Source organism: Chroicocephalus ridibundus, chromosome 7 (genome assembly GCF_963924245.1).
Source record: "Chroicocephalus ridibundus chromosome 7, bChrRid1.1, whole genome shotgun sequence".
Taxonomy (NCBI): Eukaryota; Metazoa; Chordata; class Aves; order Charadriiformes; family Laridae; genus Chroicocephalus; species Chroicocephalus ridibundus.
In genome coordinates, this window is record NC_086290.1 from 52,742,454 (window position 1) to 52,766,929 (window position 24,476).

General features: G+C 44.6%; 1 protein-coding gene and 1 long non-coding RNA gene across 2 annotated transcripts in view; one reads left to right on the forward strand and one right to left on the reverse strand.

Moving 5' to 3' along the window:
- TBX4 (T-box transcription factor 4) overlaps positions 1 to 14,660 on the forward strand; it is a 35,985-nt gene extending 21,325 nt beyond the window's left edge. Inside the window, exons 5-8 of the mRNA XM_063341788.1 lie at positions 7,699 to 7,851; positions 11,226 to 11,314; positions 12,406 to 12,647; positions 14,038 to 14,660. Of these exons, the coding sequence (XP_063197858.1) occupies positions 7,699 to 7,851; positions 11,226 to 11,314; positions 12,406 to 12,647; positions 14,038 to 14,660 (1,107 nt within the window). The remainder of the gene's footprint in view (positions 1 to 7,698; positions 7,852 to 11,225; positions 11,315 to 12,405; positions 12,648 to 14,037) is intronic.
- Positions 14,661 to 17,810: 3,150 nt separating this feature from the next.
- Positions 17,811 to 22,907, reverse strand: LOC134518848 (uncharacterized). The gene is made up of 3 exons (XR_010072070.1): positions 22,671 to 22,907; positions 19,861 to 19,984; positions 17,811 to 18,332 (listed from the first exon to the last, which is right to left on the reverse strand). It is a non-coding gene; the product is annotated as an uncharacterized LOC134518848 (long non-coding RNA).
- Positions 22,908 to 24,476: the final 1,569 nt, after the last annotated feature.

The following is a 24,476-nucleotide window of genomic DNA, read 5'->3' on the forward strand; positions in this document are numbered from 1 at the left end:
GACATTTTAAGTGATATTCCTGATTTTCTTGACCCAAATCTGCTGTTTACTGGCTTTACTCTTTAATGCTGATGAGTTTGTTATTTCTCTCCAGATTTATTATTTGCACACTTGGTTTTATTTGATTATCACTGAAAGACTTAATTTTTCTTCCAGTCTTGGGGTTTCCCTTTCATTTTTCTATTAATTCAATTTTAGCATTTTTCTATCTTTTCTCGCCAGGCGCGCTCGGGCACTTTAATTAGGTTAATGCCCTAGTAATCTTATGAAGCCTTCAACTTTATTTAGTTTTTGTTTTTTTTTTTTTTAAATTTGTTTGCTTTATGACTTGCGTCCAAGCAGTTTCCTCGCCGGGTGCTGGTATGAGGTTTATGTGCTGCCTCGGCAGCAGCCGCCCCACGGCTCTGCGGCAGTGCTGGGGATCGATCCGGCTGAAGGGACAGGATGGGATGGGAGGGGATGGACGGGATGGGATGGGATGGGGCTGCGGCAGCTCCCAGGCGAAGTCCAGCCCGTTGGGAAGAGACGCAGCCTCGCTGGCGGCACCCAGCCGGTCCTCACTTGGAGAAATCTGTAGCAGGAGAGCAGCTTCACATCCCTATTCGCAACTAAAGAATTCTCATATATGATTTCTTTTATATATATATATATGGTTTCTTATATGATTTCTCATATATACATAATGTATATATATTATATATAATGTATTATATACTTTATATAATATGCAATATATTATAATATATAATGTACAATATACAATATATAATACATAATACATAATATATAAGTATAAAACACGTAACATAATATACAATACACAACATATATAGTGTATATATATAAGATTTCTTTTTTATATACATGGTTTCTTATAGGATTTCTTATATATATATAAAAAAAGTATATAGTATTATATACGATGTATTACATACATTATATAATATGCAATATATTATATAATATATAATGTATAATTTTATATTATATATTATAAAAATATTATATAATAACATATTACATATAATATGTAATATACAATACACAACATATAACTTATAAAATATATAATATAGGATACATAATATATAATATATAATACATAACATATATATTTTCATATATTTAAAAATAAGAAATATATAAGAATTTCATATATATATATATATATATATATATACATCTTTCCCATTACTAAGCTAGCTTTTTTCTCAGTCCATTTAAAACTTGAAAAAAAAATCTTTTGTCCATTTTGTCCGGCCCTAAATTTGAAGTAAATGTTTTTTTTGAGCATCACTAAGTCTTCTGCTGAAAGAATACCCTTGAAAAGACTGTTTTCTTCTCTTTTTGTTGTTTTTGTTTTGTTTTGTTTTTAACCCATCCATTTTAGGAAAGGGCTTAACAGCTGATCTGGGAAACAGTGGTGCCCAAATAAATGATAGAGCCTGACGTGAAGTTTTATATTGTTTGCTTTGTTCCTGGGGAAAAAAAAAAATAGAAAAAAAAAATTAAAAAAAAAAGGGGCGGCTCTGTGTGCCGCCGGGGATGGCATGTGTTTCACAGGGATGAATAGATCCGTATGAGCAACTTAAATCGCTGGGTCAGAAACAGCCAGTGGAGCTCTTGGTTGAAAAGAAGATTTACATCTCTTGTGTTAAATCTTTTTGTTGTTACATTACTGGTTCACACGAGTCAAATGCTGTGAAGTTCAGCTTGAATCAGATCCTGGAGTCGTCTTCCAGTCTTGGGTGGGGAGCTGGCCCGGAGAAGGGTGGGTGAAGATGTCAGGGCTTGCCAAGGGCCTGTGGTGCCCACGGGTGACACGAGGCCACGCAGCAGCGTGGGACGGCCGCAGGGGTGTCCCAGGATCACCCCCCCGGGGTTCTCCCCGTCCTCGCCATTCAGAAACAACCGCTCACGAATAGCGTGGAGGTGGACTTCACACCAAACCTTCCTCACTAGGCCAGGAAACACCATGATGAATTTCAGCTGATGTTGGATGAAAAAGGACCGAGAGGGAAAAAAAAAAATAAAAAAAAAAAAATCCCAGCTTTGGCCCTCTTGTAAGGAACAATTTGTCTGAGCTCATGTTGAACCTTTTCCCAGGATTTTCCAGCCTGCCTTTTTTTTTTTCCTCCCCCATTGTGCGGATTGCCAGGACAGACGTGGGGGTTTGGGAGGCTCCTCCTCCGGCAGCGACGAGCCCGGCTGGCTGGAACGAGCCCCTTCCCACCCCCATTGGGGTGCTGCCCCCCCAGCCCCGCCGCGAGGCAGCCCGGTTTGAGCAGAGCGGGGTGAGGGCTTTCCTGGAGATGACTTAAAATAAATGGGATGAGGTTTAGGTAATTTTGGAGCTGCTGTAGAAGTTGACTGAAGATAGTGTTTTATTTGGTTGAACGCGATGATCTTAAGGGTCTTTTGCAACATAAATGGCTCTATGATTTTTAACTGCTTGCTCGGGGGGGGGTGTGCGCCCCATCATCCCGAGGTGGATGCGGCAGGGGTGGTGGCACTGTGGGCTCATCATCTGTCCCCGGGAGATGTCCCATCCAGCCCGGGCAACTCCTGCACTGATGCTGTGTGGCATCTCTGAGCCATTTGCTCCTAAAGAAAAGTTAGGTTTGGGGCGGCTTATGCCATCAATTGCTGTAAATGTTAATCGAGGTGAATTGGTTGTGATTCTGGAAGAGCCTCGTTGATTAATGCGCTCTTTTTTTTTTCCTCCACGTGGGAGACGGAATCGTCAGGTTTTTGTTTTGGTCCTTCGCGCCCCCAGCTCAGCGTCCCGGTGCGGGACAAGGGCCAGCCTCAGCTCAAAGGCTTTTTCACTTTGAAAGAATAGAAGGAAGGAAGAAAGAAGCAGAAAATATATTAAAATGAGAGATTTTATATTAGTTATGTGATCCCCCGGGAGCAACCATAAAATTATGTGGCTTTTTCGTAGCCATTTACTATTCAATATAAAAAGGGCAGTTGCCATAACAACCACTGCATCATATGACATTCGATACCTTGGCGAAACAGGGAGCGCTCTTAAATCAACTCCCCAAATTTCATATGAAAGTAAATACATTTTACTGGTGATTTCAAGGCCAGTTTGCCTTGCGACAAGCGATGCGGCACCATTACCCCGGCTAAGCTTCTGGCCTCTGAGCCCGATCCTGCAAACTGGCAAATGTCTTTGAGCCCTGAAGCCAACATTACTCAGCAGCGTGCGAGATTACATGCTAAAGGAGTATGTTTTCCTAAGTAAAATTAAATGGAAGGAGAAAATAACACCCTTTTTTTTTTTTTTTTTTGACATTTGTTGCTGACTGGGGAATGCCAAAAAAATAAAGGAGTTGAGCTATGTTACAGCTTGAGTTACAGCTGCCAACTGTGTGATCAGCACAAAGGAGGGAGACAGGGGGGGGTAAAAAAAAGAAAAAAAGATGTTTATGTAAGCTCACATTTGACTTTGGAGTTCTTCTCGCTCCCAATCTGGTCCGCACGTGCGACTTTGAGGGGGTAGAAGTGACATCACCCTGGAGATCCGCTTTGGCTCCTCTCTGGCCGGCAGTAATGGAGTTATGGCGGCGCAGGGGGGGTGTGTGGGCAGAGCGGGGGCATCCCAGCGAGCAGCAGGCTCTGCGTCACGCTGACCGCCTTGGGAGGCAAGGGGTGTGAAATGGAGCTGTCTGGGGTCTCGCCCCAGGAGGGCCCCCACCGTCGGGTCCCCGCCAGGGCAGGTGCTTCCTTTTGGTGCCATCCACGCGGATGCTCTTAAGGAACGTTGCCATTACACACATGGGTGGTTTTTAGCAGCCGGTTTGTTTCTGGAAAATGTGTGTTTTCCAGGCAGAGAGAGCGTTTGGGTGGCAGCGGTGGGAGATGGCATCCCCACGATGGCCCGTGTCGGGAGGTCGAGCCAAGATCCACTTCCTAAATTCGGGGTTGTCCATCTAATTTGAGGAGTCTGGTTGGGATATCTGATTCACATTTTGTTGTTGTTGTTTTTTTCTTTTTATTTTTCTTCAATATAGAAAAAAAGTGTATTTATTAGACTCCTAAATATGCTGCCATTTCCTGTAAGCTGAGCTGTTTCTTTCATAGGCAAATGGACAAGATCTCCAAGGTGCAGAGAGGCTTTCGGTCACTAAGCCAGTGTGTCTCAGTGCTGCTCAAGAAACACCATTTTCCACTTGCCCTTACTAATTTTTTTATCCTTGGCCTTTATCATGTTATAATTCCCCTTTAACCGATACACCAGTAACTATTTTCATTAGCAAGACAAGGCAAACACCATTTCTTTTTTAGTAGCGAACCTATTTCAAACTACCTACATTTTGTACCAAAAACAATTTAAAAATGTGCGTGACAGTGTCTGACACTGACTTAATCTCCCCGCGCCCCGGCAATGAAAAAAATAAGTGCAGGAAAATATAAAGTTATTGTTTTAGCATCATCTTTGAGGGTGAGAGCTCCTACATCACCTCCTGTCCTGCTCAATGCCCAGCACCGACCAGCAGCAGCCGTGCTCTGTCCCCTCAGTTAAAATACTTCTCATTTTTGACACAATTCTTTAAGTTAATCTTTCCACTGGTGTTCGTCATCGGAGTGGAATTTACATTTGTTTTGTGTATTTTTAGCCAGGGACCAGTTTTCCACAGCAGCCTTGAAAACTATTTAGCCTGAATTGTTGGCGTTCAGCGTTGCGCAGGCGCGATGTTTTGCTGCTAAGGGTCGGGAGGCTTTTTATTTTTGAATGATTTGTAGAGTTTTGGAAGGCACAAGGCTTACACCAGGCAGAAGTGAGGAGGATGTGGGTGCAGACATAGCCTTCGTACGCGAGTCCTTTTTTCCAAGCCTGTGAAATGTTGGTTGTGAGGATGCAGAGAGTGGCCGCCGCCTCCCAAAAAAGATGTGAGAAATCGCATCCGAAACAGCACCACGACTTCCCGTTTTCATCCCCAATCTGACGTGCTGACCGCTCTGCCAAATAGCCGAAGGGATTTTTCTTTGTCATGTGAGAATGGCGTATTTTTATGGGACTTTGCTTTTGCTGGAAGCTCTTCCCCGTCTGCGCCCGTGGACGCTGATTCGATGAAGTTAACCTCAGTGCTCTGTGGTTCTCACACCTATTAATCACGTTTCACGCCAGTGGTGGCTGTTTGGCTTTGATCTGGCACATCTCAAGGAGTTTCCTTTCGTGGTCCCCGCACTTGAAGAAATTCAGCACTTTCCAATGGGTTCTTACACTGAGACACGTGGGCAAATAGTCACTTCAGTGCAAGGGACAGAAATGCCCAGCCTCATAAGTGCAGTGGGCTAAATTAAGCCATTTAGGGGATTCCCCCCCCCCCGCCTGAAAACATCCCACAGATATCGAGCAGTTCGCGATGACTCTCCAAGCAGGTTTGCAGCCGCAACTGTAACCTTGAGCATCTGTCAAAAATCCTTTCCTGAATGCTTTTATCAGGCTCCAAAAAGTTCCTTTTGGAAATTGTTTGGATGCCTTGGGTTTAAAGAGGTTATAAAAAAAAAAATAATAAATTTTAAAGGGGGTTATTATAAGATACTACTTTGGAGGGGAAATACAGACTACTCATCCAGAGTGTATTGAAACTTGGGCTCCTAATTTTCCCTATGGAAATCTCAGTTTAAGATTGTTTTCTTCAGCTTGCTGCTGACTTGCTCTGACTCTGGGGACAAGACACCCGTCCTTGCTGGACCTGGGCAGGCAGGGACAGGCGGTGAGGAGAGCTCAGCACACCCCAGCTTCTGCTCCAGACACCCGCTATTTATCAGCTTGGCTCAGCTCTTAATTATTGAAAATTAAAATGCCCCTTCGTATGAAAGTCTTGGCCCTCTGGTGTTATTCATCTTGGCTTTGTTTTACGAGTGGCAGATAGATGAAAGCAGAGAAAAGGCTCCAAACCCAAACCTGAGCCGACCCTCTCAGATCTACACCCTGCACATCAACAGCCGCAAAGTGGTTAAGAGACTTGATGCAAAGCTGATAAAATGCCAAAAATTCCTCATTCTCTCTCTTGGGGAGCAGGGAAGGTTGTCTGGAAAATGTCAACAATAAAAATTGCATTTAAGTGGTATATAATGCAGCCAGCTACTGTGGGCAGAGTTACGTGCAGCCAGACGACGGGGTTTAAAGAGCACAAGCTCCCTACGCCACCTCCTGTCCCAGCTGGAGCGCACAGAGCAGTGCCGCCGCTGCCAGCTCTCCTCAGCACAGACGGGCACGAAACAGCCAAACTTCCTGAGCACAAACACCGAACACGGAGAAAATGTCTTCTGTTCCTTGACAATTCTCATTTAAAATTGACTAAATCTACAAGTAGTGTAAACTGATGCTGCTCTGTTGTATTGCGTACATCCATGCATCCACCTACCCACCCATCCATTCATCTACCTATCCATCCACCCACCCACCCACCCACTTATCAATCCATCCATCCATCCATCCATCCATCCATCCATCCATCCATCCATCCAACTACCACCAGTGGAAGACACCACCTGTGGTTTTTCTTACTTGGCCCTTTGTCCGTGTCTCCGTCGGGGATGGATGTGTCCTTGCAGGCTGCTTTGGGCACCCCAGTACGGGGAGGGGTCTCAGCCTGGCTGGAGAACCTCTCACCTCTAGGACCAGCCGGGCTCGGGCAGGACAGACTCAATTGTCCAATTTTTGAGAAGGAAGAAGAGATTGCAAAGAGTTATGCCAAGAAAACAAGAGGAAAGCAGTATTTCTTCTTTGCCCAGTAAAAGAAATAAAGGCTTTTCTTAAAACCATTCAATTTCTTAAAAGAAATTCCATTTCTGAAAACCATTTTCTTCTGTAGCATCTGGGCACGTCCCTTCTTTGTGGAAGAACAATGCTGCAGGGCCGGGCTGGGCCGGGTGGCACGGCCAGGGCTGGGGCCAGCAGCCCCCGGCTGGGGTAGCCCCGCTTGGCCCCTGGTGCTCCATCGGACCTGGGCCCGGGCTGTGCAACCCCCCCGCATCCCAGCGCTTCCTCGCCTCCCCCGGCCCCCCCATAAAAAAGCGCTTGGCCGGCTCCTGCCTCTCACTCGCAGAAGCCACCGAGTGACTGCGAGAGGTGCCCGGACCCAGCCACCCGCAAGGAGCCGCTCCACAAACAGGAGGGAAAAAAAATAAGTCTCCTCTTTTGTATTTTCTTTTACCAGCAGATAAAAGAAAAATAGCTTTCTTCTTTTTTTATTTTCCCCCCCTGTGGTTTGTGTGATATTTTTTTTTTTTTGCCTCTGCTAAACTATGTATTTTTCAGCTCAGTAAAGTATTTATTAGGAATCTTTATGGACCAGTCTGCTGGTGAATTATATATATTGTACAGCTTCAGCATGAGCTGCGAAAAAAATTTATGGCTTTTTTTTCTACCCAGCCTGACTCTATCCAATAGCAATAAGAAAATGAGAGTTTACCAGAAAAGCTTTAAGTTCAGTTGTGCTTGCCAGAGCAGCAGATACCTTTTCTGTCTTGGTTCCTGTGCATTTATAGAATGTAATTTTCCCCTCTAATTTGGAAGCAAAGCTAAAGCTGAGCACTAGTGAGATTTTGTGTCCTGCTAGTAAAGTCTGTTGAATAGCTATGGATTGTCTGTTCTGTTGGTTTTTTTGGTTTTTTTGGTTTTGTTTTTTTTTTTTTTTAATTGGATTTCTTACTTTAGCATCAATTGTTTTTCAGATCATTCTTAATTCAATGCATAAATACCAACCACGACTGCATATTGTGAAGGCGGATGAGAACAACGCTTTCGGCTCGAAGAACACAGCCTTCTGCACCCACGTTTTTCCAGAGACATCCTTTATATCAGTGACCTCTTACCAGAATCACAAGGTAAGGCTGCTTTTCTGCCTAAAAAGGCACTTAACTTCTCTTTGTGGGCTTTTGCAAGGCTGCGAAATGACCTTCCAAAGTGCTGGGGCACAGGGCTGTGGTGAGCAGGGTCTGGCTGCTGGGAGGCAAGGGCAGAGCCTGTTTCGCTGCTATTGTGCGGCAGAAAACGCCTCTTCTAAAAGACCAGTTTCCATCCCAGCCCTGCAAGAATTAAGCAAGAGATGAGGAGCCAGAGGATGCAGCGAAGAAGCAGCCTGACCATCGTTGGGCAACAATGTCTTGGCAAACCCTGCGAGGCCGGGCACTAATGAATCGGCGTGCTCATAAAGGCTGAGATGTCATTCAAAACAGCAAGGAAACCTAATAATGACTAGTAAAGCTCGCTCGTAAATCTACAGTGAAAAGTAATTATGGTATGTGTATTTAGTGAGACATACGAGGAATGTAACCATAAAAACGCAGCTAAGAGCCCGCTCTGTGCTTAGCACACGAAGGCAGGAGGGGGTTTGGGGGTTTGGGTTTGTTTTGGGGGGATATAAAGTACAAAGGGGTGGGTTCTGCGTTCCGGGTGCACGTCACAGACACCCCAGTACCGTGGGGTTTGGCTGCTCTGGTTCTTTTGCGTGTTTGCAGTGGTGGCAGTGGGTGGTGTTCGGTCTGAGGTTACTGGGGGGACAGACAGCAATGGCACAGTCAATTGTCACCTCCCTGTGACAGCGGGTGCCCTGTCACCGCGGCAGGGAGAGGAGAGGATGCCAGGCAGGGGATGGCAAGGCTCCGTTTTCAATCCTGCTACCGGTTTACCTGCCTTTGCGCAAGCTCCTGCTCCCCTGCACTTTTCCTACCGGTGAAGTTGAACTTGCAGGGTTGTTTGAGGATTAATTGGAGTTTTTAAAGTACTTCGGGATTCATAAATAAAGGTGCAGAGTGAAGCAACACTGCCGGAGCCCTCCCGTCACCCCGAATGGGAAATCTGCCATGTGTTACTGGATCAGCTCCTTTTCTACACGTTCATGGGAAACGACTCCAGGAACAGGAACATACGTGAAATTCTTCCTCCCCAATTAGCTGACCAGAGCTTTTCCTCCCAAGCAGGATGCCTGTATGCCCTTTGGTGCTTGAAGCGTAGGGTCCTTGCAAGACTCTGCAATTAGTGAGCCAGTTAAAAGGCTCAGAGCAGAAACATGGATGTGTGTGTTATGGTAAGACAGGGGCAAAAAAAAAAAAGTCTTCCCTATTTGGACACTGAAGTGAATCCTGTTTGAAAAGTTGTAGCTGTTGGTATAAAATGACCAGTTGCCCAAACGTGGTTAACCAAAAAGGCTCGAAAGAGCTTATTTAATACCTACTTAAAACGTCCCGCGTGTCAATAGTGCCTTTCATCCCTAAGGTTCCCAAAGTGCTTTATAAACGTAATACTTCCACTGTCGTTGCCATACAACCACTGCTGGGGGGGTCAGCAGCTGGCAGCAGCGGCACAGAGTGGACCTGACAGGTTTAGGGAAAGTGCCCCAGACGAGCCCTAATTCTTTCAGGAAGCTCCTGCGAGGAGCCGCCCCGGTGCTCCCAGCTCTGGCTCTGGGCTTTGCAGGCTGGGGGGGTTGGATGCCATCCCGGAGGGGGACATGGCGGTCCGCAGCCGAGGAGCAGGAGGCAGAAGGTCTCGCCACAACCTCACTGTGGTCTCGAGCAAATCGCAACCTCAGAGAAATATCCAAACGGTTTTATTTCTTCTCTTAGGCATTAACAATTAAAATCCCGGTCTGGGCATCTTTTAGAAAAAACCAAACCACCGAATTATTTTTAGCTCAGAAATATCCTGTTAGCAAGAACTGTCCTTGCGAAAAATCATCTTTCTAAACCAAAAAGGAGAGTTGTGGTTACAGACCACTGTGTGTGGGGCTCCCAGCGGTGGAAAGCTGATGCCAGAGGCTACCCCTAAGGACAGCTCGGTGAGGACGGTGTAGGTGTTCACCCGAAACTCCCTCCTGGGCTGGATGAAGCCAGGGGAAGGTGACAAGGAAAGGCTGAAGCCCTGATTCTGCCCATGTCAGAGGAAAACCAGAGTCACTAAATAACAAAATTAAATTAAGATGTACAAACCTGACGTCGGGCTGTGGGTTAGGAAGGGCCCTACGCTTCTCGTGGTCTGTCAGCTACCCTGGAGCCACTGTGGGAGCAGAGGGGAAAAGCTCGAGCCCTCGAGGCTGGTTAAATTCACATGTCACCACCTTCCTTCTCCATCACAGATACCGGCCAGCTGTTTTCTCAGGAGTTTTTTGGTAAGGGATATTTTTCAGCATTGCTAGCAGTTAATTACAGCAACACTCTTGTAAATCATCCAAGGGAGCCTTGGGTGTATGTTTGTCCCCAGACACACGTACATCTATTTAGGAGATGGATGTTTTAGGAGCTCCTGTGTCCCTACAAACACTCTGGTGGTTTTCTGGCATTTTCCAGCTCCTGAAACCCTCTCAGATGATCTTCCTCGCTCTTTGTCTTTGCAACATCCTTTGTTAAAGAAAGAGGTGGTTTATTTTCATTTGTCACTGGTACCTCTTCCTGGCATTCCTGACCATTGTACGGGTTTGATTTGTACCTGTCTTATACAGGGAAGGAAGCAGGTGGCAGGATGGCAAGGGAAAACTATATTTACTGTGGCTGTGAGACAGAAAAAGAATGGAATATTTTTAAAGGAGATCTCACCCATAATTTTTTTAACAGAATTTTCATGAAATGGCAGAGCTTTCACAGTTCCCTTACAAAAGCTGAGCTCCATCAAAATTACGTCTAGGCCAAGTCAATTCTAAGGCATTTTGACCCTTTTAATACACTGCACCTCTTCTGGGGAAAGGCAGCTCTTGCAAAAGGCAGCACTTTTCCTTTGCCCAAAGACTATTCATTATTTGAGTTACGAGTCTTTTCACAGCAGAACAATGACTGTAAATGTATATAAAATTGTTATGGAGCTGAGAGATCACCACACTGTAAGGAATAGGGGTGTCTAACATGGAGACATAGAAAACTTTCTTTTAAATCAGACATATATTCTCACTCGTAAGAGCCCAGAATAAGACCACAGGACCGAGCCTTAAGGAAATTTGCATCTGTGTCCTCAATTTTGTCAGCTTTAAAAGCTGCTTCTACAAGATCTAGTACCGACCTCCACAGCTCAGTTTCTCTCTCAGCTGTGAATGCAGACGCGCCGCCCCTGCCACCACGTCTGCAGGCGGCTGAACCTCTCGCAGACGCTGCGTGTCACGGGGTGTCGCGTGGGACAGTGCACCCAGAGACCCGCCGCCTCCAACCTGCTGCTGCGCCTTTCGGTCTGATCTGTTTTCAAACGCTTTACACTTGGTTTCGTTCTTTTAAAGATAACCCAGCTGAAAATCGAGAACAACCCCTTTGCCAAGGGATTCAGGGGCAGCGACGACAGCGACCTGCGCGTGGCACGACTGCAGAGGTATGGCCGAGCGGGGACAGGGGGGACAGCAGTGAGGAGGGGCTCAGCGGGATGGTCTCCTGCCCGGCTCGTGGGGGTCGGGGGGTTGCTGCAGTGGGCATGCGTGTGTGCAAGAGTGCACTGAGCCCAGGGAAAGCATACGGGCAAGCAGCGTCCGACACGCAGCCGGCCAGTGCACCCTCCAGACGCTGAGCCCTGTGCAGAAATCCAGCCTTACTGACCGTATAAGTATTGAATTACTTTGGGCTTTTTGGTCCTTTTCACACGGACTATTGTTTTTGCTTGAAGAGCAATACTGTTTAAATCACAGGGATTTCTGCTACAGTAAGACGCTATTCCATGGGCAACAGATAAACGAAACATGGTTCTGATTTTGTCTACAAGTCCCTTGCTAATATCATCCCAGGGGAAAAACTAAATTCCTGAAACAAACCTAGGATTCCCAACCACGAAACCAAATAGCACCTGCAGTCAGTAGCTACATCTATCTAAGCCATCAAAACAAGTCTTTCTGCCGGAGATGACCAGCCTATATGGGCACACTCCTATATGAGCCACCCCAGCACGGGGACCACCTGCGTTGGGAGACCGAGGAAGGTGGGGACACACCAGCAACTTCCCAGGAGTCCTGCTCCATCGGTGCAGAGGAGGCTTAGGCAGTGCAGAGAGCTTGTTCCCAAGTGCCCCCCATCTCGTTATACCATGCTTCATCGTTTCCTCCCAAACAATGCTTTAATTCTTATTCTGCTACTAATGTGCTGCACCTCTTTGGAGGAGAAGTTGTTAAAGGTGCCTGTGCCATGGGGGCATCACATTTTCTTGCGTGTGACGGCATTAGGGCTTTTAATGCCATTTAGGCTTTTAATGCCATTTATACCCCTGAAAAGCTCTTCCTCTAATTCAGTGACACACTCTGTGTGGTGTTGTAATACTTGCCCACACCCAGCAAAGTGTAATGAGTTCACCGTCTTTGGCCAAGGGTGTTGAAGTCATTGGACGGAGATCCTCTAGGGAATCCAAACTAATATTTCATCTTTCTGTTAATGCTGATTGCTCTCTAACTGGTAATAATTTTTTCTTACCTCCTTTAGCAAAGAATATCCAGTAATTTCCAAAAGCATCATGAGGCAGAGGTTGGTGTCCAGTCACGGCCAGCTTTCAACAAAGCCAGATGTTAACCCACTTCATGGGAATCACCAGACCCTTCAACATTATCAGTATGAGAATGGTGCTCACATGCAATTTGCAGCTTCAGACACTCAAGATCTGCCACTCAACACCTTCACAGCACAGAGGGATTCAGGGCTCTTCTATCATTGCCTAAAAAGAAGAGGTAACTCGAGTTTCCAGCTAGAAAAATGTTATAGCAAATAAACCTAAGAGCACGAGCGCTGAAAGCTTACTGCTAATTCCAGTTCATTTCGGATGGGTCTCCTAGGCCTTGATCTTCAAAGATACTGATGTGAAGTGTTTTGGAGGGTCAGGGCCCAAGAGCTGGGATTTTGGGCAGTTATTAGTGGTTTTGTCCCATAGAAGGCAAATTCAGACTCTGAGTCGGAGACAAAAAAAATAATCAGAATGCATAATTCAAATGGCATGAAGCTGCGCTGGAAAATTATCCATTGTTAGAATCAGCTGAGTTAATAATTGTTTGGAGGGGGCCTTATCTCTCCTGAGATGTTTTGACACTGCCATTAGCGTTAATGAAATGATACACGTTCAGCACTTTTCCAGGACGAAGCCATTAGCAATTCTCTCGATGTTGGCAGATTAGTGGGACTGTGCTAGTTGGGAAGCATCCCTCTCTTCTTATCCACCACTTCTCAAGTTTAAGTGAGCTATAACTACATTCTCTTCCTTTTAGTCCAGCATCAGATGAGATCATGACATGTTTTAAGTTAAACGGAAAAATTTTGCACAGAAAAAAAATATCCTTCTATTCGCATGTCTCATTGGCCGCTAATTCGTTTAAGCTGTGAGAATCCTCTGATCATGGGCAAATGAAGAATCTAACAGCACCAGTAATGAGGACTGCGAGGCAAATGCGGAATTTTAGCAGATGTTTAATCTACAGATGAATTCACTAATTCATCCAGAGAATATTCCTAACAACTAACAGAACCCTGCTGGTAAACACAGCCACGGTCGTGGTGATCCGTAGGAGAGGGGCTACAGCTTCTCCGCGTAAAGCTGAGGGCAGGACTGATGACCAGGAAAGGGCTCCTTTATCTGGAAATATTTCTGCAGCTTTTGACGTGAATATCTGGGAAATGTACAGTCATTTTTGTAACGACAGGAAGGCAGGCCGCGATAAGACCCTTTAAGAGACTTCTTGAATTTGTCAGGAGTAACACTGCAAGAGTGTCAGGGACCTCTGTTATCTGGATGAACAGAAGTAATCTCTGATGTGAGAATGGTAGCCCAAGTCCCTCACTTAACCTGATAAATGTCACCAGAAAGCTTTGAGGCTGAGGGGATTAGCCTGACATTTGCAACACAATGTCTTTTTGACGTTGTACATTGTTTTCCCCCCTGAACTAAAGTGGTTTAACTGGATTAATCTGAAAAAGAGCACCAGTTGTTTTGAGAAATAATCACAGATTGCATGCTCGGCTTCTGAGGGGACTCCATAAAACCACCCCAGGCTCTTGGCAGACTGCTCTTAAACACCATCGCTCTGGGAGCTGCTCCTGAACGTGCATTTTTTTTTTTGTCATTTGCAGAAAGTGCTCGACACCTGGACCTGCCCTGCAAACGCTCCTACCTGGAAGCCTCCTCTTCTGTAGGAGACGATCACTATTTCCGCTCCCCGCCTCCGTACGATCAGCAGATGTTAAGCCCTTCCTATTGCAGCGAGGTGACTCCGCGGGAAGCGTGCATGTACTCTAGTTCTGGGGCTGAAATTGCTGGCGTCTCAGCGGTTGACGACTTGCCACCTCCACCTCCCCCCTTGAGCTGCAATATGTGGACTTCTGTCGCACCTTACACCAGCTACAGTGTTCAGACAATGGAAACTGTCCCTTACCAGCCTTTCCCTGCTCATTTTACGGCCACCACCATGATGCCGCGGCTCCCGTCCATCACGGGTCAAGGCTCGCAGCCACCAGGTAACAGCCACTTCAGTGTCTACAACCAGCTGTCCCAGTCTCAGGTTCGGGAGCGCGTTCCTTCTTCGTCTTTCCCGAGGGAAAGGGTGCACCCGTCTGTGTGCGAGAGAAAACCCCCCTCTCCGCACCTAAACGCGGCGAACGAGTTCCTGTACTCACAAAGCTTTTCCTTGTCGAGGGAGTCGTCGCTGCAGTATCATTCAGGGATGGGGACTGTGGAGAACTGGACTGACGGATGACTCTGACGGCCAAGCGATGCCACAGCCAACGTTACTGCTCCAGGACAGTGTTCAATCAGTGTTGATACCTGTGGGTAACTTGCACTTCGGTGAGACACATGTGCATTTCCAGAGGGATTTGTGTGGGTGAAGAGCTTGTATCTTCAGACACACAGAGAATTACATCTCCTGTCTCGGTGGGCTGGATTCATCAGTCTCTTACTGACTCCCGAATAAATTAATTCTCGCGTCTTCATTACTGATCCAGTAGGAACCACCTTCATGACTAACAAGTGAAGTAGCTAGTCATTTTCTTTTGCTTGTAATATTAAACATCCACGGGCAAATTTTGTCTATTTGGGGAAAATAGGAGCTTCACTTTCACGGTACTTGGTTTGTGAAGTCACAGCATCCCAAAGCTCAAAGGAAAAAGCGACCTGTTCGGTTGCGTAGTTCAAGGACTGCTGTAGCAGCACTTCTTTAGCTCTTTTTGTCTGTAGAAATTCCCTTCTTCCTCTGGAAGTGACGGAGCCGTAGGAGCGCAGGGGCCGGCGGGGAGGCTCGGCGGTGGGGTCAGGGAGCTGCGGTGCCACTCTGGTACCTCCCCGGCGCAGCACAGGGTTCGTGCCATGGCGCAGAGAGGAGATGGCACCAATGCACAAATGTCTCTTCTTCCCCCCACAACACCATCGTTCGTGGCTGTGGGAAACTAAGAAGTGATGCATTATGCCCGAGGCCAAACAGCAAATGAATTGCAGTGTTAGGAACAGACCCAATGTCTTCAGACTCCCATCCATTGATTGAATCACACTTGCTTATTGCAATATATTTATGAAGTTTAAGCTTAAAAGTTGCTAATACTTTCCAGAAAGGATTTCTGTATTTGCTGGTCCTTGATTTCTTTCGTATTCAGCTGAAACGCGCCTTTTGTGCTATGTTTTTTTTTCCTTTTGCAGCTAGCTCAGACAGAATTGTTTTTCAGCATAAAGGAGGCATAGAGGAATATTTTCTTAATCGTGGGGTGGGATGAGTTCCCATTACCCGTCAGGCTTTACAGTGTACAAATATTTGTAGAACAGGTAAAAATCTGTAACCAGTGTATACATTGCTACTATTGTTTACTGTGGAAGTATCTTGAAATGACTCCTTCAGCGCTGGCTTTGCCTACCAAGAGTGTCCCTATGAGGACAGGAGGCATCAGGTGAGGAGGGATCACTCAGCGACAGCCACGGCCTCGCGTGGGAAAGCAAGCTGTGCTCTTTCTGGAACGAAACTCCCATTGCCTTCACCCAAAGATCTCCCGAGCAGGGATGCGGCCTCCTCCGGTCCTCAGTGTGTCCATCCTGCTGAGCTCCCGGGTGATGCTGTCCCCAGGGATGGCAACACAGAGGTGATGCTGGGAGTTTGGTTCCACTAAAAAGCGCAATATTTAAGCTCTAGTCATGCACAGCAGGGTTTTTTTCCCCACCCTCTGCTTCCCAAATGAGCAATGGCAAAAAGCTGAAATACCAATTTGGAAGGCGGGAGGTACTTCTGCGTTTGGATGAATCCGTTCCCATGAAGAGAAGCTGATGGATGAGGGCGGCTGCTTGCAGTGAGACAACCCTGAGGCCACTAAAGTGGAGGTCACGTTTCCACCAGGACAATCTCATACACCCATTCAGCAGACGATGTGTGTGACCAGTGTGGATTTTGTAATCAGATTTTGGAAATCACTACAATTTTTGCATGCTGAATAGCTATTTATATACATATATATTTTATATATATATATAAAAAAATATATATATATCACAAATGCAGGCCACGTGTCCAATTCAGCTTTGCTTTTTACAAGTGAAATACTTAATAAAAATGAATGTTGCAAGGTTTTTTTGGAAAGACATCTATTTAAGATTTTTTTTTTTTTTATTACACACCTTTGATGTAAAAACTAAGAATTGGTTAGATAAAAAAAAACATATATACTACAGATAAATCTTTATTAGAAACCACATTAGATACAGGTGGTATGGAATTTTTAAATGTTTGTTACATAGCATGGACATTTTATTTTACATATCAGAACATAAAGTCATTTTACTACTATAAGCTGTCTCTGGGTGCATTTCAATAATTAGTATAAAAATGTTCCGTGGTGAATTACTGGGTGCCTCGTCTGTCTTCTGTCTCCTACTGGCCGATTATACCCATCTCACCCTTTCCCAAGATGCACACTTGACCCTTTTCTTTACCATCTACACAGTTCCTCTGTCAAACTTGAACTGCCCACTGCAAGACTAACGGGGTTTTGGGTGGTTTGTGGTACCTCATGTTTCTTTTTTCTAACGGACACATGAATCGACCTGCATACACCGAGCACCACTAGGCTGAGCTAAAATCAGCCACTGGCCTGATAACAAGAGCACCAAAATGATGTCCCTGTACTTATGCGCAGATCAGTTACAACGACAATAGTGAAGAATTAAAGGTTGGAGGTGGGGGGAGAGGTCTGAGGGCGTCACTGCCCACAATTTGAAATGCTCAGTTCATTTCTCATGGTGACACTGAATCAACACCAAACGAGACAAATGCTGCCACCACAACCTAAAAATTAATGGGGTCAGCAGCCCAGAGTCCAAATGACAAGCTAGACTGGATCTTTTGCCTGTTTTACAAATATGATTAACAGAATAACAATGTCATTTTTAATGAATAATCATTGCTTCTATTTTTAACCATGTACCTTCTGCTCATCAATGCGATATTTATTGATTTAAGGCAGTTTTAAAAGTAATTCCTATGAGAATTGTTTCAATAGCTTTCAGTTCATGCAGGGGATGTAGAGGAGACTTAAACATGTAATTAATCCAAGTTTTAACTTGCGAGCACACAGGAGGCACCGCTGTCAGCCTTTGTAAAGGGCACAGGGGAGGCTCAGCCCCAAGGCAGCCACTGGAGCTGAGCAAGTGCCTCTGAAACCCTGTGGCAAATATCAGGCTTTTAGTTATAAAAATAGTCCATGATATTTGCGAGTACAGGACCTGATTGTAAAAGGCTGAGTTAGCACATAAACGTGCAAAATTTGGATATATGCTAATCTGGTCATCTGGGCTCCTTTTATAGTCAACAGAGAGAGATCAGACATTTAGATTAAAATGGGATGAATCATTCTTTAGTGATGATCTTTTTCCACTGAGCGAGGAATCTAGCTCAGCCACTTAGACTAGATTTCCCATTTCTAAATAGCTAAAGTTAGTGGGATCCCACTTCTCCGTGACATTTATAAGAGCATTTAGATAGCATTAAATAGCAGTCAGCTTACAAATCACATTCCACCTGAGCACAGACCCATAGCCAGCACATCCCTGAAACACGTTCTGGTTGTGTTAATTTATAGAATGAAAATGTGCTGTTCTATTTTGCTTTGGGGCTTGGGTTTTTTGGTTCGTTTTTTTTTCATTGCAAAATTTCTAACCTGTTTATGTATCCGATCCCAAGAGCCAGCTCACGGGCAAGGCGGGTACCCAGGTTCCACTTCATTTCTTCTGCATTTCGCACGTGGGTAGGTCTGGCGGTTGCTGAGCGTGCGACTCCCCATCGAGCACCCGTCTATGCAGCATCGTTTCCCGTGACGCCTGCCGGGCAGCGTGCTGCCCAGCCGTGGGCATTCAGGAACAGAGAGCACAGCAACACCGAGGTATCCTTGACAATCTGGAGGCAGAAAGTTAATGGTCTATTTGTTTTTCAAATCAGAAACACTGAACCGCGGACATCATTAAAAAAAATAATCCCTACAACCTGCACAGCATTAAAATAGATCAAGCACGCTTACTGCGCCCGGGCTTGATTTACTACAGTCTAAACAGCTTTTTTACTTCTCAAGAATGTGGAGAATTTCACGTGTGTGGAGGCTTTTTCAGCTCTAGCTCTAGTTAGATGGCTTGTTGCATCGTAACAGGGAACAGCGATCCAAGTGCAGAAAAACTAGGTCCATTTCAAATCAGATTAAGGCAAAAATTAGCAAGCAAGGAAAACTTGGATACACACGAGGTCTGTTTTCCATTGATGTATTCTAATCTGTACCTGAAAGGCTAGGGGACTTTTTTATTCTGTTTTTCTTTAAGGTAGATGTCCAAATTTAATATTGGCACAAGCAAGCGCAGTTCCACCGAGTCCAAGAGCACTTATGCCAGCACTGAGTTTGGACTTCGCTCTAAATAGAACAAATATTTGTATCAGTTTGCTGAGTATGTGAGTAATACGAATATTTGCCAAAATTTAAACAAGCTAAACTTAAGTCATGCCAAAAGCCCCACCATTCAATTTGGTATCATTGGCAGCTCACAGGCTCAAGAGAGGCCTAAGTCTGGAAGAGCCGGGGTGTTTTTGGCAAACACTAATTTTTTTTTTCTCTCTCTCCACATTTTGGAAAATTTGTGCCTCTCTGTATTAATTTATGATGTCATTAAATAATTCTTTTTGCAGCTTGTACAGAAAGAATGTTTCTTTTGAAGATGAGAACTCCCCTGAGGATGGTTATAGTGAAAAATTCCAGCAGGCAGGAAAAAAAAACCCCTCCTCTCTCCTTGGCCACTCACGTTTCTGCAGTAGTGTTTGAACAGCAAAAAATTTACAATATTTTAATTTAAGGTCCTGCTCCAAGGAGGTGCCATGTGCTTGACTGTGACAAGAGGCAGCCTAAATTCTATGCGATTTGAGGGTTTTTATCGCTGTGATAGTAGGCTGGAAGAAGAGAAATCATGAGTCTGTGACTCACTAGTGGAGAGAATATGGGTTTGAAATGATTTCCTTTCCACAAAGTACAGGATCAATATTAAAAATGAAAGAGAAGAAAATACTGGTAACGGTACAACAAAAGCAAAAAGCCTTGTCCAACATGAACTATTTTAATGTGAAAACACTGTCACGAGAGAAACCGCCCCTTGGGCTCTGCCTATAAAACAGTCACTGTAGGCATTGGCGTTCCGATGGCAGCCTCACACTAGGATTCCCAGCCCCTCCTTGCACCTGTATAGACCAGCCTGTGTTGCACTTAAACTAAAGTGATGTTTAAAATTAAATTTGGCATGGGCAGCTCAACCCTGTTGAGAAACTCCTTGGGTAACGGCAAGGGAAGTGAATACGCTTGGAGCTTTGTGCCATGGTGCTGGTGGTTACGGATGCCAAGCAAGCCCGCAGGTCAGAAAGACCATATTCTGCTCATGACCAGCAAATGTACCTGTCTGATGATTTTTGAGAGTGACTTTTCAAATGTCACGGTGGATTTACGCAGGGTGTGCAGCAAGGCACCTCCGGGCTGAAAACTGCACATCTGAGCCTAAGTCCACGGTTGCAACTGGGCCCTGAGAGAAGGAAATCAAAAAGTATTTTAATTAGTGCGAAGTGCTGATAACGCTAGTTCAATTAAAATCAGGATAATTTTGATTTCTGTTAATTAGAAACTCGTTTAACAAAAGAAAAGCAAAACCCACCGGAATGGCTACAACTGGTCAAAAGGCTCTTGGTCCACAGAAAAATACTGACGGGTAAGAGGTTTTTGTTGTTGCCATCTTCCTTAGTTTCCAGCAAAGACTAATTTTTGTCTTTCAGCCATACATTGTTAAAGTTTTGATGAATATTTTCACTGGGGTTGTATTTACAATCTGGAGGAAGTTTGTTGTTTTTTTTTTTTTTAAAGAAAGAGAATTATGTGGAATGTTGGCACCGTCTACTTGGAAACCAATGATTTTAACAATTCTGAAAGACAGAATTTGACAAATGTAGCTTCTAGTTGGGAGGTTTACATTGATAGCAGGAAACTGGGCCAAATTTGTGTACTAAGCCTTGGACACTGCCAGCAGGAATGGATGCATCCTCTAACAAGTCTTTACTAGAGAACAACATGTGCAGAGAACAATATGTGCAAAACTACTATTTCTCCTTAACAGCCTCTATCTTACGTAAGGCAGACAGCAATGCGCGCTGGAGTTCAGCGTTCAGCAGAGATGAAAAAGAATATTTTCATATTTTTGTGCCAAAATCATAAGGCTCAGTCCTATTTCTGTTGAAGTCAATAGGAAAACTTTTATAGACTTCAGTATAGCAAGACCAGCCCTCTAATGTTTTCAACAAGCCCAGCCTTCAGCCTTGGCTGTGCAGCGCACGGCTGAGGTATGAAGCAGAGCGCATTTGAGTTTGATGGATGACACAGCCACACTCCGCAAATTACGGTTTACTCATGCCCAATGCCTCTGAGCAGCTACCGAGAGAAGAATAAAACTGCGTTGTATTTAATATCGGTCGTGAATCTAACACACGAATGGATAGCTCAAAATGTACGAAGAGTAAGACTCAAACCATCGATTATCCCCACTAAATCCAAGCACTCGTTTTAGCCTGAAACTTTAGAGCAGATTGCCCTGGACATGAGGAATCAATCATGAGGCATCCTGGAAAGGTGATGAACTCGCTTTGTGCATCAGACGTAATATGAAACAGTCAGCGTGCAATGGATACCTAGACTGAAAGCAAAGGTGATGGCTACTGAGCAACTACGTGCAGGACAAAAATGGAAGTAGGAATAGGTAATCAATTAAAAGTAAATAAATACAAGTAGCCACAATGTCTTACACAATTATACATCTTTTGGTAAGGATTTGGTCTAAGACTTACTTATGAGAACACCAAAGGTGACCAACAGGAGAAAAACACCAAAGATTTTAGCCATCTAAAAATCCTGTTTTAAATGAATCTGCATTCTTCCTTCCCATCCTTCTTAAGACACAACCAGTTCAAAGCTTAGATAGTTTTCCCCCTCCCTCGCCCTTTCCCTCCCACCATTTATCATTTTGAAGGCAAGTAGACAGGTTAGAGGCAGGAAAAACTTCCACTGGGATTTCTGTCCAGTGTCACAGAGAAGGACTAGATTTACACTCAGCGTTAGAACTGAGCACATGCCTGTTACGTCCATATTTGGATGACCTGCAGTTTTTCTACATTTCTTCATCAGTAACGCGTAAGGAGAAAAGGGTTTTAACTGTTTGTATAAACACTGCCCAGGCACTTCTTGACCGGAAGGTGTCAATACAAGGAGGCTGGAGGGCTGTGCTTGAAAAAGCAAGAGGGCAAATCTCGTACTTCAGCGTATACAGGATATTTGGAGTGAGTCAAGTGAGGGCTGGAATACTGATGTCTCAATGGATCCATTGGCCTGGTGCCATACAAAAACTCAGAGCAGCAGAGACATTAACTCAAGAACCCAGGGAGGGAAGCGCCCTGAAGCTTTGAGAACCCAGGGGAAGCGAGGACTGATCCTGCCCATCCCATGCCAGGGCATGTCCCACTAAAGCACAACAGCAGGTTCACAGTGTGAGCGAAGGTGCTGCTCACCGGGTGTTTTAATGTCTACTGCAGACATAGCTCACGGTCCTCCTAAAAATGCCAAGCTGAGTTATAGGTGCAAAGAAGCCACTACTAAGTCCTCATTTAGACCAGCTACTAATGCAGATCAGCACATGTGAAGCTAAAAATCCATATTTACTTGTATTCCTCTTAGCTGTGGTTTCAAAGGAGAAAACAGCTTCAACTGCAGACTAAGAACTCCAGTGAAATTCACTGGAGTTTACTTCGCGTTTCACTCCACATTTACTCGTTTCAACCACCTCTGTTCTCACGATCCGTAAAGAACTATGGGTAACACCACTATATGCTTTTCAGAGTTTGAAAAATAAGTCTCTGAAAATGTGCAAAAAAGGATAAAAGTAACTTTTATCCTATTTAAGGCAGACTAAACATCCCCTTCCTCCTAGGATCTCTTATTATTTCTTTGGTTAAGTTTCAATTTTACATGCATACGGGCCAGTCCTGATCATCACATTGATGCTAATAAAAAAATTCCTATTAACTTCAAAATGACAGGGTATTCTCCTACTACATAGACTGTATGACCCTTTCCTGACAGGCTGATATAGTAATAATTCCTTACTTGGCTCCAACATTGTGCTCAGATGTTCCCTTGGAAATATTTTGTTCCTTTCTGTTGTTTCTTACCGCGGATTGAGATTCTTTGTGTGGCAATGGTTCCTTGAATTGGTTTTCCACAGTCTCACTTCTTTTGTGTCCTTCCCAGTTTTCCTTTCCGTAGATACCGAAGTGCGCCATTTCAGTGAATCATGCTTTCTTCTAATAAAATATTATCCAAGTTCAATGCCAAAGGCCAGATTTCTATAAAAGAGATTCAGAGCGAGCAATAAGTACAGCAAAAAAATGATTTTTTGTTGTTCTGTGGTTCTTCCCCTGCCCTCTCATTTTTGGGGAGTCAGAGACTCCTTAGAAGACCAGTAGCACTAGAGGAACTGAGCAACTCGTTACAGCTGTAATATTTTATATCTTTAGCCTCATTTAAGAGCTACCTTTTCCGCTGGAGTCCATTAGCTAAGTTGTCTCGGGATTGCTGTTGTCCTTACGTTCCTGGGCAGGGCCGTCAGGAGCCAGTTGAGTTCCTGGGTCAACGAAATCTCTGTCCTCTTATTCCTCTGACCTTTCCCACCCCCCGTTCCTAAAGCATCTTGACAGGGAGCCCAGAGGCAGCTGCAAGGGGTCAGAGCAGAGGGGAAGGAGCCGGGGGGCCCCGGGGTAAAAGACTTTTCCTGAGCCCTCCAGGCCCCTGGGAAATCGCTCTGGTTATTCCTCTCCCCCTCCCACCTCCCCTCTTGGCAAGAGGGAGACCCAGCGCCCACTAAAGCCTTGACCAAATCCTCGGGGCAGTTCCGAGGCAGAGCAAAGCTGAACCGGGCTCCCCGGCAGCAGCGTGGAGAGCTTGGAATCAGGGATACAGTTACTGGCTATGAATAGCCATTATCCCAAAACTCCAGTAAAAGGATAAAAGTCTCTATAACTTAACAGCGACACAAAGAAGAGTTGCTGTATATGGTCCGCCGTGCCAGCAAGTAACAAAACTCATTTGTTCTGGCATTGCACAGAGCTGCGTAACGGGCTTCGGATATAATTACTGCCTCAATGGACAACGTCTTCAGATCTTCACGGTATCAACAATGTCTCTCGTGTGTTGGTACAACGCCTCACACAGAGGAACAACTGGGAATTGCCAGCGTAAAGTGATAATAACGGCTGTCCACACATTTCATTTGATAGGGTACATTCCTTTCTGTAATATTACTGAAAATCACTAAAATATAAATGAAATAAAACCTGATCTTTTACTTACTGCTATTAACGGCCAGTCACGCTGTCCTTGATAGCCACATATAAAAACATTCAAGAAATATCTTGAAATGGCTTGCTCTGTGATAAACTGCTACGCTATAAATGAGACTTCTGTAGATGTTACCTAAATTAGTCGTGTCCAAATACCTTTGTGATATTTAATCATAATAATAAAAGTTAGAGTGCTTTTGTTTTTCCATCAGAAACTGGTCTTATATGTTTTGCTAGTCCCACTCTATACTGGCAACGTGGTGTCGTGGTGTATAATTTCATAGACACAAAGACACTTCACTACCATAGCTTTCATTATTAAACAATATATTTTAATTGTCACCACCTTTCTCATATAGACATGGGCCAAATCTATCCTTATTGGCTTCAACTGAGCTACACAAGGGATGAATTTGGCTCAATATATATATAAAAATACAGCGAGTCAAGTAATAAAAAGAAATGTTTGGGTTTCTTTTTTTATAGCAGTCAACGTTTTTTGCCATAAGAACACACATGCCTGGCCAGTAAAATTCCATGATAAAGGACAAAAGTGTTTAAGACTTCATATGCAGAATAGCCCATGGTGTTTAATTACAATAGCAAAAGATGCCATGTTATAAAAGCATTTCTTACCTG